Source organism: Hydra vulgaris, chromosome 04 (assembly GCF_038396675.1).
Source record: "Hydra vulgaris chromosome 04, alternate assembly HydraT2T_AEP".
NCBI lineage: Eukaryota > Metazoa > Cnidaria > Hydrozoa > Anthoathecata > Hydridae > Hydra > Hydra vulgaris.
This window is the reverse complement of record NC_088923.1, coordinates 26,832,501-26,844,839: the sequence shown is the minus strand read 5'-3', so window position 1 is coordinate 26,844,839 and position 12,339 is coordinate 26,832,501. Positions and strand designations below refer to the sequence as shown.

The 12,339-nt window shown below is 27.8% G+C and overlaps 1 protein-coding gene across 1 annotated transcript in view; it reads left to right on the top strand.

Moving 5' to 3' along the window:
* LOC100199320 (glutamate--cysteine ligase catalytic subunit) overlaps positions 1–12,339 on the top strand; it is a 38,938-nt gene that overhangs the window by 18,778 nt on the left and 7,821 nt on the right. Inside the window, exons 5-8 of the mRNA XM_065795925.1 lie at positions 3,746–3,811; positions 9,219–9,335; positions 11,472–11,530; positions 11,881–12,017. Coding sequence (XP_065651997.1) covers positions 3,746–3,811; positions 9,219–9,335; positions 11,472–11,530; positions 11,881–12,017 — 379 coding nt within the window. The remainder of the gene's footprint in view (positions 1–3,745; positions 3,812–9,218; positions 9,336–11,471; positions 11,531–11,880; positions 12,018–12,339) is intronic.

Below are 12,339 nucleotides of genomic sequence, written 5' to 3'. Positions count from 1 at the left end.
TGTTATTTAAATTTTGACAAATGTTTAAAATTTTTTTCTCTAACACAGAAAGCCTTTCATATAAAATCTTCAGCTGTGTATGAGATATACAAAACTATAAAAAAACTCTTTATATTGAACTTCCTATAAAAAGTTTAAAAAGGAAGTAAATAAGGTTTATATAAAGAACTATAATTAACAAAAATATAGCATAACTTGATACTTGTTGGTAAGGAAAATTGTAAAAGTAATGTGAAAATAATTACTTCCTGTTTATATGTTCATTGTATCATGTCCCTGTTTATGAAGGTGAGCTTCATAAATAAGAAGTAAATTCTCATTTGAGAGTTTTAACATTAGAAATAATTTAAAAAAAGGTTCATTTTTATAGCAATTGAAAAGGTGCTGATCAAATTTATCTGAACCAATACCTGCTCTGCATGTGTAGATGTGTAGATTAGTTCTTAACCTTAGGTTATTAGTTTTACCAATGTATGTTGTTTTTCCATCGCATCCATTACATGATAGAAAATAAATAATATTTTTTGAATTACATGATATTGAAGTTTTAATGTACCATACTTTACCAGATGATGTGGTAAAATGGTTAACAAACTGAAGATACATTGTACATAACTTACAACGTTTTGATATGCATTTTAAAACCTTGCATTCATCGTTAATAAAAACTGGTTTCTTATTAAAACTTGATGTACTAATGTGTCTTAAAATATTTTTTGGTTGGCGTTGTGATAGTACAATAGAAGTGTTTTCAAAAACTGATTTTAATTTATTGTCTAAAACAGATAGTTGCAAAATACCATGTAGAGTAGTTAACAAATTTTCAAAATTAATATTTGCAAAATTCGTAGTTACAAAAGGTATAATTTTGTTCTTTTCTCTTTTTTGAGGTGCTGGTCCCTGTAGTCGAGCTTTAAAGATTTCATTATTAATGATTTTTACTGGGTAATAGCATCGAACTAAAAATTGTTTTAGTTGTTGAAGTCTGATTTCCATTTTTATTGGATTAGATACAAAACAAATGATTCGTTTAGCTAATGTAAAAGGTATATTTTCCTTTGTGTGTTTAGGGTGATGGCTTTTGTAATTTAGATAGTCATGGGAGTTTGAAGGTTTATAAAAAATATCTGTTTCAATAATGTTGTTATCATGTAGAATAACTGTTATATCTAAAACGTTTAAAAATTAGTACTGTGTGGTATTTGTATATGAAATTTTAGATTGTTCTTCTGTATATTTGATATCGGGGTGTAAAGAATTGAGACACTTTAACAGCAAATTAACATTAATTGATTTTAATAGCGACAAAACCATCATCCATGTATCTTTTGAAATTGTTTTGAATATTCTCGCGTTCAATTTTATTGAAAAAAATTGGTAAAACTTTAGGAAATAATTTCACTTCTTCAAGATATCCTACTACTAAACAAGCATATGGTGGAGCCATTTTTGTTCCCATAGCTGTTCCGATTAGTTGATTGAAAAACTCATTATTGAAAGTAAAATCAGTTTTTGAAAACACTTCTATTGTACTATCACAACGCCAACCAAAAAATATTTTAAGACACATTAGTACATCAAGTTTTAATAAGAAACCAGTTTTTATTAACGATGAATGCAAGGTTTTAAAATGCATATCAAAACGTTGTAAGTTATGTACAATGTATCTTCAGTTTGTTAACCATTTTACCACATCATCTGGTAAAGTATGGTACATTAAAACTTCAATATCATGTAATTCAAAAAATATTATTTATTTTCTATCATGTAATGGATGCGATGGAAAAACAACATACATTGGTAAAACTAATAACCTAAGGTTAAGAACTAATCTACACATCTACACATGCAGAGCAGGTATTGGTTCAGATAAATTTGATCAGCACCTTTTCAATTGCTATAAAAATGAACCTTTTTTTAAATTATTTCTAATGTTAAAACTCTCAAATGAGAATTTACTTCTTATTTATGAAGCTCACCTTCATAAACAGGGACATGATACAATGAACATATAAACAGGAAGTAATTATTTTCACATTACTTTTAAAATTTCCTTACCAACAAGTATCAAGTTATGCTATATTTTTGTTATTTATAGTTCTTTATATAAACCTTAATTACTTCCTTTTTAAACTTTTTATAAGAAGTTCAATATAAAGAGTTTTTTTATAGTTTTGTATATCTCATACACAGCTGAAGATTTTATATGAAAAGCCTTCTGTGTTAGAGAAAAAAATTTTAAGCATTTGTCAAAATTTAAATAACAAATATATTTTACTCATCTTAGTTTGAATAGTTTTTCTTTTGTTACCTGGAACATTTACTCATATTTGTTAAAATTTTTTTTTCGGCTAAATATATATATATATATATATATATATATATATATATATATATATATATATATATATATATATATATATATATACATATATTTAAATAACTTTAAAAAGTATTCTACACAATAGAGTGCTCAATGTTCTTAAAAGAACAGAGCAATTATATATTAGTAGAAAATCACTTAACTAAATTATTTTCCATTTGACACTGTGTTTCATCAACAACGATTCAACATAAAACATGTGTTTCAACAACACAGATTCAACAGAGTTCGGATGAATCTTTTTTTATGAAACACAGTGTCAAATGGAAAAAAATTTAGTTAAGTGATTTTCTACTAATATAATATATATATATATATATATATATATATATATATATATATATATATATATATATATATATATATATATATATATACACTCTTGCATGGTCGTCTTAAAGTTTTTACCATAAAATGTCAGTTTTAGGTTTTTGTTAATTTTAAAGACCGGAAAATTTTTTTCAATTATTTGATAGACTGCCTGCCCAAACCAAATCCTCAGTCAATATATCAGCACTCCGTTGCGAGTCAGGCTATTTGTCGGTCGATGTAGCAGCACTCCGTTGCGAGTCAGGCTATAAGATAGTCGATGTAGCAACACTCTGTGCATGTTAGGCTATAAGATAGCACAACTCCGTGCATGTTTTACAGTTAAAAAATATTTAAAAAAACATTCAGAATGTTTTTATTTTTAAAAAATAAAATAAAATGGTTCAGAATATTTTTAAAAACATTTAGAATGTTTTTAAAAACATTCTAGTCTTTTAATTTGCCGTTTTGTGGTTTAATTACTTCCTGCAATTAAGTTAATGTGTTTTGACATAATCTAACCTTAATTTTGTCAGCTTTAATACAACAAACAAGCGTAGAGCCATTTTTTACCACAAATAGGTTTTCTTAGCCGTACAGTATAGGAATATATATATAAATTCCTATACTTTATGGTTTAGAATATATATATATATATATATATATATATATATATATATATATATATATATATATATATATATATATATATATATATATATATATATATATATATATATATATATATATATATATATATATACATACATATATACATATGCAGTTTTTTGATGATCATATGAAATTTGGACATTTGCCTTTCACGTCTAGCTTGATAAAAATGTTAGGTTACTGGCATTTGAGTGTAATATTTCAATTGTATTAATATTTGTAACAATTATTATTTATATTTACATAATATTTGTAAATTTTTTTAAAAAATTATCATTATAGTTATTTGTAACAATGTTTAAATAATTAAAGTTATTTGTTTTCCGTTTGTTTTTTTATGATCAAATTTTAAATAATCATCAGAGTTTGTAACATTTTTAGACGTGAAGAATTAATGCGTGTTCTTAAAGAAAATGAAACTGTTATTTGCTTTGCTTCATTTCCTAGGTAAAAATTTTTTAAATTCATACAAACAATATCTATAAATTAAACCAATATTTCTATGATAATTTCATAAAAAACCTGTTAATGAAACCTTACATTAGTTCTATAAGTTAAATCTTTTGAATTTTATTAATCAATAGCAATTTCTGCTTTTAATTTATCTTTGTATAAATTCTCATTAGAAACTATTTACCAGTTTTGAAATTTAAAAATTTGTGGATTACTATTAATTTAATACGCTATAGCTTTGAATTTTGCAATTAATTTTAGTGAAGAGTTTAAGTAACTTATAAAGAAATTATAAATTAATTTTAGTAGTTTTTTAGCGCAAATGGTCGCTATAGTTACAAGTCACTATATATTTAAAGAGGCTTTTATTCTTTTCCCCATTTTTACTTCAAAAAATTTTCCTTTTTGTTGTTATATACCTCTGTTAATCTTATAATTTGGAAACACAAACCTTCACAAACAAACTCTACATACAAATAACGTTTGGGTGTTATAGCATTAAGTGGTTTAGCAAGTTAGGTAAGGAGTATATTTATATATATACTTATAGATATATTCTTTACTTTGAACCATGAAAAAATTAATTTTTTATTTTATGGGATAAAATTTAACATAATCACATAACACAACTTTTATCCTTTAATTCAAAGTGTTATATTTCAATTGCATATGTCTAAAGACTGGAAAAATGAAAACAAATTTCATTAAATTCCGAAAAATTAAGACTTAGCATATTGTTGAAATTGAGGTCTTAAAAGAATTTATATTAAATTAGTGCTATATTAATAAAAATTCAGCAGACATCAGAGAATGGAAAAAAATGCATGTAAATGTTTTGTTTTAATTGGGACATCCTACTCCAGATAGTGAGTTTTCTTGTACAGTTATATTATGCTTGTGTGTTTTCAAGAAGATTTTTTATCTATTTGGTTTGAGAGCCTTTCTAGAGCACTTGAAAATTTAGTTCACCCAAAATAATTTCTAAAAACTGAATTACTTTATCTAAAAATGTAAGAGGGCTAACTAAAAATAAAGGGTAATTTATAAAAAAATGAAACATCTAAAATTACTTTGATATTACTCAAACTTCTGTTTTAAATTACTTTAATTGTTTTTGTTCAAAAAAATTTTTTTATAAAATTCCTGTAAAATTGTTACTCTTGAAATAATTTTAATCTTTTTATTTTTCAGTTTAGAGAACATCTTTATTTTAATAGCTGGTGTTTTGTTTTGATTTAAAATAGTATTTTATAGTAAAGTATGGTACTACATTGTTTTAAACCAAAAAAAAAACAGTACAGGTTTTTAAAAGTTAAAACTTAAGGGTACAATTTGGGTATAAAACATACCGAAATTGTAGCCCACCTCAAACATATATATATATATATATATATATATATATATATATATATATATATATATATATATATATATATATATATATATATATATATATATATATATATATATATATATATATATATATTTTTTTTTTTTAAATATCTTCGCTTCCAACAAGGCTGCAAGCAGCCACTAATTAAAGTTGGAAGTTACTGTAAGAGAAAAGATGAAGATTGTAGAGCAAGATAACGATTGACGGACGATTTAAAAGATTGCAAATTATATGAATCAGGAAAGCAAGATGAAGGAAGCGAATTCCAAAGAACTGATGTTCGAGGAAAAAAACTAGACGAATAAGCGTTTTTGGAGCACTTAGGAACAGTCACAGAAAAAGGATGACACTTACTTGAATGACGAGTAACACGAGAATGAATTTTAGTAGATGGTACAAGAGACGCTAGCTCTCTAGAGCAGTGCCCATTATAGTATTTGTAGAAAAGAGAAAGAGAAGCAACATTACGATGATGTGATAATGGTTGAAGGTTGGCTGCAAGAGCAGGTCCAACTATGTTTACAATGCGTTTTTGCACCTTTTCTAAAAGAGAAAGGGCATCATTAGAAGATCCGCCCCAGATATGGCAACAGTATTCCATACAAGGCCGGATTTGAGATTTATAGAGATAGAGAATAGAATCCAGAGAAAGAAAGTGGCGAGCTCGATAAAGAGATGCAACCTTAGCAGATGCTAATTTTGCAACCGATTTGATATATGGTTTCCAAGAAAGATTGGAAGTAAGAATCCTAGAAGATGAAGAGTAGGTGACTCATCGAGTACATCACCGTTCATAAATAAAAGATCTAAATTATTGCGATAACGATTGGCTGAAAAAAATTGAGTTTTAGCTGAGTTAAAGTTCACCAGCCACTGTGAGCCCCATGCTGTAGCAGAAGTAAGATCTTTTTTAAGCTCAAATCCCCCCTCCAAGCAATCAGAGGGTGTTGGTTTCTTATCACGACAAGAATAAATGGTAGTATCATCAGCAAACAATGCCACCTTAGATGTGAGAATATCTGAAAGATCGTTAATGTAAATTAAAAAGAGTATAGGGCCAAGGATAGAACCTTGAGTAACCCCTGAAGTTACAGAATAAGAAGAAGAGTGTTGTCCATCGAGGACAACTTTTATGCTACGATTGGAAAGGAAGGATTCAATGATCTTAAAGATGTTGCCGGATACACCATAAGAAGAAAGCTTATGGAGAAGACCAGCATGCCAAACTTTATCAAACGCTTTTGAAATGTCAAGAGCGATGGCCTTAACCTCTCCACCTTTATCTAATGCACGATAAAACTTATCAGTTATTACTGTTAGCAAATCAGCTGTAGAACAAGAAGATCGAAATCCATATTGATGGTCAGAAAGTAAGCTATTAGATTCAAGATGAGAAATTAAGTGTTTGTTAATTAAAGATTCGAAAACCTTGCTTATGATAGGAAGAAGACTTATGGGACGGTAGTTAGACGAATCAGATCGCTCCCCAGAATTTTTGAAGATAGGGATAACAGATGCGGCTTTCCAGCAGGCTGGAAAACAAGACTCTGATAAGCACTTGTTGAATAGTTTTGAGAGTATAGACGACAGCTCCGGAGAACACTTCTGCAAGACAATAACAGGTATGTTGTCTGGGCCACAAGCTGTAGAAGAGTCTAGGCAGGAAATCACTTTAGATACAGATGCTGGAGTGATATGAATGTCAAGCAATGGATCAACCTGTTTGTTGGCAATATCAGGTAGAACGCAATTAGTGGAATCAAGAGATGATATTGATGAAAAGTTTTTAGCAAACAGTTCGGCTTTGTCTTTAGGTGAGGTGACAAAGTCTGAACCATACAAGAGAGGTGGAATTATAAATTTGCCCTTATTATTGATATTATTAAAGATTCTCTAGAAGTCACGAGAGCCTAATTTTTGAGATGAGATACGAGATTTCATGACCTGAGAATAGCGGGTTTTAGCGTTAGACAAAACCTTTTTACAGTTGTTTCTAGCAGTAATAAACAGACGTCTGTTTTCTGGAGAATTGTTTTGCTGATAAATATGAAAGTAGTGGTTTCGATTCGCAATCGCAGCAGCACAGTGTGAGAAAAACCATGGAGGAGAGTGAGGCTTGACCTGGAATCGTCGAGAGGGAATAAAAGATTCCATGCCAGCCTGAATCCACGAAGTTATGTAAGAAGCACATTTGTCGGCAGGAAGTTGAAAGATTTCTACCCAAGGGCCATCACGAAGAAAATCACGGAAAGAATCCCAGTCAGCTTTACTGTAGTTGTAAGAGGTTTGATAATAGGGGTATTCAGGTGATGGAGAAGAATGAGATATTAGTTTTAAAGAGATCAAACTGTGATCAGAAGCACCTAAGGGTGAATGTGGAGAAACTGAGCACAGATTAGGATCGGAAACAAGACATAAGTCAAGTAGAGAAAGTAAATGATTCAGGTTGTCAGGAAAGCGAGTTGGAAAGTTAACTATTTGAGTTAAGGATTGTGAAAGGCCAAAGTTGTGGGCTTTAATGCCTGCAGAGTCACTGACACTAGAGCCAAGCCATTCAGAGTGGTGAGCATTAAAGTCACCGACAACAACTATATTAGCTGATGGATAAAGAGGCTTGGTCAATATGATCAGAAATAACATCAACAAGAGTGCAGTCTTGAGATGAAGGAGAGCGATATAGAACAAAGAGAAAGGCAATAGAGTGAAGTGGTGCTAAACGAAAGCACATGAAAGAATAGTCTGTGGATTCAAACCTAGTTTCACGACAAACAGGTGAATTCTTACGAATGTAAATGCCCAGGCCAAGCATATGACTATTGGAGTCTTTACGAATCAGAGGAAGATAACCATCAACACTAAGATCACAAGATGAGACAGCCGAACTCAAATTAGTCTCACAAAGAGCAAGTAGGTCTGGTGAACTTTGCAAGAGATAAGACTCAACAGAAGAAAAGTTACTTGGAAGACCACGAATATTAGTGAATGATAGGTTTAGAGAACTTGGTGATGATGATGGTTTTTTGTGTTTTATAGTTTTTGGTACTTTATTCATTTTTAAATTAGATTGAAGAACTTGACTCAAAGCATAGATAGTACTCAGAGCACCATTTAATAGCCCAAGCAATTGCCTCATTATTACTAATAAACCCTAAGCCGTAACAAAGGGCTCTAAATGTGGCCTCCGCAATGCACACCAAAAGTACAAACAGGGACACCATCCATGCGCAACATGGCACTGTTAATACTTTGATATTTTTCAGCTGTTGATGGAATCAGCCTCTCTGAGAGCTACCACAGAGTTCAGGAAACCTGACTACCAGCCGGCCTCAGAACCATAAAACTTATATATATATATATATATATATATATATATATATATATATATATATATATATATATAAACATATATATATATATATATATATATATATATATATATATATATATATATATATATATAACTATATATATATTAACTATAACTAAGGAAGTAATTATTTTCACATTACTTTTAAAATTTTCCTTACCAACAAGTATCAAGTTATGCTATATTTTTGTTAATTATAGTTTTTTATATAAACCTTAATTACTTCCTTTTTAAACTTTTTATAGGAAGTTCAATATAAAGAGTTTTTTATAGTTTTTTAAATCTCAAACACACCTGAAGATTCTATATAAAAGGCCTTCTGTGTTAGAGAAAATTTTTTTTAATATTTGTCAAAATTTAACTAATAAATATATTTTACTCATCTAAGTTTGAATAGTTTTTTTTTTTGTTACCTGGAACATTTACTCATATATATATATATATATATATATATATATATATATATATATATATATATATATATATATATATATATATATATATATATATATATATATATATATATATATATATATATATATATATAATTTATATATATATATATATATATTTATATATATATATATATGTTATTTGTTTTTATTTTATTTTATTTTATTTTATTTTTTTTTTCAACTTAGAATTGGTTGTCCAGGTTTTACTGAGCCAATATTAGCATCTTCTCCTGCATTAAATCCTTCTTCTAATTCACTTTACTATCCTGATCGAGCTATTTACCCATTGCATCCCAGGTTCAAGTAAGTTTCACAAATATGTGTTTGCATTAGATAAGCAGCTACAGTTATGATAAGCTATATATATGTAAGAGTTCAATGATTTTTTTTTTGATGTGAGTTTTTGACTCAAATAGAATTTAAATTATCAATTAATGTTTTAAAATTTATTAACAATAAGTAAGCCTTCCCAGGAAAAGCATGCGGTTTTTTGTCTTGCATGTTCACGCATGAGTAATTTATTTTAGACATGGCTGTTTGCAATCTTTTTTATATTAGGCATTGCGGAAAAAATTTTCAAAAACAAAGAAAGCAAAACTAATAAAATAAGAAATTAATATAAATTTAAATAAAAAGATATTAAAAAAAAAAATTATTCAAACAATTTGCATACCATTTTTATTTTTATTTTTTAGAGTGGTTGTTATTTTCAGCTACAAAATTGGATAAGGCAAAGCAAAAAAAAAAAAAAAAAAATTGTTTTAGGTTGTCATTAAAAAGAATGATTTTCCTACATTTTATTTGTTGCTTTTTAAAAGAGGAAAGCAAAATATAAATTCCTATCTGTTTGTAAAATATATTTGTATAATTTTAATGTAACAAGTATATATTGTCCCTATATGAGAATGTCTATGTAATGCATGCATATACTTTAATGTATAAATTTTATCGTATAGCACTATATATATATAGTGCGGTAGTGGTGTAGTGGTATAGAGCTCGCTTCATAAGCGAGAGGTTCTGAGTTCGATCCCCACCATGTCCCTAGTAGTACTGCGTTCAACTTATTTCTCCGCGCAGTAGCCTTGTTCGTCAAGGTTCGTGTTTCGGAGTTAGAGAGTTGAGAGAGGGTTATAACCACTATTAAGTAGCCTCCTTCATCTGTAGTGGCCTTCTCGGCTTTGAGGAGGTGAATAACAAAAAAAATATTTATAATTATATTTACTTGTTACATAAGTATACGCACGTTTAGCTTTTTTGGATAAGGCATTTACTTCATACACGGAATGTCCATAGTTTGAATCCCACCTCTTCCCAAATTTTTTTTTTTTCCACCTGTCCCTACAGGACACAAATTATTTAAGTTATTAATTTATTTTTTTGAAGTTGAAGTATTTAATTGAAGTTCATATTAATTTCCTATTTTGTTAGCTTTGCTTTCTTTGTTTTTGAAACTTAGTTTTTTCCGCAATGCATAATATAAAAAAGCTAGCAAATGGTCGTGACCAAACTGTCTAAAATAAAATACTCATGCGTGGACATACAGACAAAAATCCGTTCACGTTTCCTGGAAAGGCTTGATAAATAAACTTTAGTAATAACAATACGTAATAAATTTTGAAATTTAAAAATAAATTATTATGAATTTTTAAAATTTTATAGAGACAAAATTTATTAGGGTGATTAATCAATTTATAAATTCCTTACTAAACTATAGCAAATTGTAATGCCTTATTTTCTTATAATAAACTTAAAATGATATCATAATTTTTTAAAAACATTTGTATTAAACTGTGTTTTATTATCCAGCACTTAAGAAAGTTAAATGCGCAAAAAAAAGCGTTTTTTGTTATTGTTTTATTGTTATTTTTTCAAAAGAGAGTAACTTTACATTTCTCAAAGTTTAGCTGGGTTTGCTGTAGAAATAGTCCAGTTTACTGAGGAATAAGTATCGCTTTGTGTTTTAAACAATTTTTAATTGTTGCATGTGTAATTATTTAACAGTCATCTGTATAAACACAAATTTTTTATTAAGTTTGGCATATTTATGAAAATAAAAAATATAATTGGACCAATAGCAGAACCTTGTTGTTGTATCCCACCTAAACTATTTGCCAATTTGATTGGATATCTCTTGTTAGCATTCTCTAAAATCTTTTTCCTTTTTGTAGTGTTGAAAATACTACTTAAGGTCTAAAAAAATATATGCAATAATTTTAAAATCAACCAATAGTTAACCCTAATACCCATGAGTTTTTAATCCTAGTATCCTGTAAATTTTTTCAGAAACTTTTTATTCCTGAAAACTATTAAAACAATAACAAAATAAAACTATTTTAACTTAATAAATGTTTGTTTAATAAAAGTCTAATATAATATATTATATATTTAATATGATAAATATTTTTTTTTTCTAATTTATAAAACTTGAATTTAAAGGACTCTAACAAAAAACATACGAAGCAGAAGGGGATCAAGACCAAGCATAAATATACCAGGTTTTTACACATTGTAAATTTATATAGTATTTTACATTGGTTTTATACTATGTTAACTGTGTGTGTGTCTATTCAAAAAAATTAAATTTTTGAGGCAAACTGATTACACTTAAAAAGTTTGCTCAATGTCATACTGGCTTAAGGTTTTTAGCAAAAAAAAAACTCAACAACAATTGAGCCTAATAAATTGTACTTAATCTTTGACTCGCTATAATAATATATATATATATATATGTAATAATATAATAGTTATATGATAACACACATAGTTATATAATAACACAAATAGTAATATGATGTAAAAATATACTTAAAGGCTATTATGTTGTGATGTTCAAGTTTTTTTTTAGTATTTAGAGATATAAATACACCTGAACCATTTTACCCAGACATACCTAATGATGATGGTGAAGCTAAATTAGCTGTTTTACCAAATCATGTATACATGGACTGCATGGGATTTGGTATGGGCTGCTGCTGCTTACAAGTAAGGAATATTTAAGAATAATAATTAAAAAGTTTTAAAATATTTGTATTTAGTTTATGAATATTTAATTTATTATATATGATGTTATATTTTATCATCAGTTTATAAGTTGATATATGTGAAAATAAAAAATAAATCAAAAGATAATTAAGTAGAAAATAAAGATTTTTTTTTATTGGTTTTACTTTATGCAATTATGTTTTTATCATTTTTTAATGCAAATTTTTTTTTTGCAAAAACAAACAAATCTTTTGTGAATTAGAAATTCAGTTTAAACAAAACATTTTCATCTTCCATGGCATAGCCTTTTTATAATGGCTTG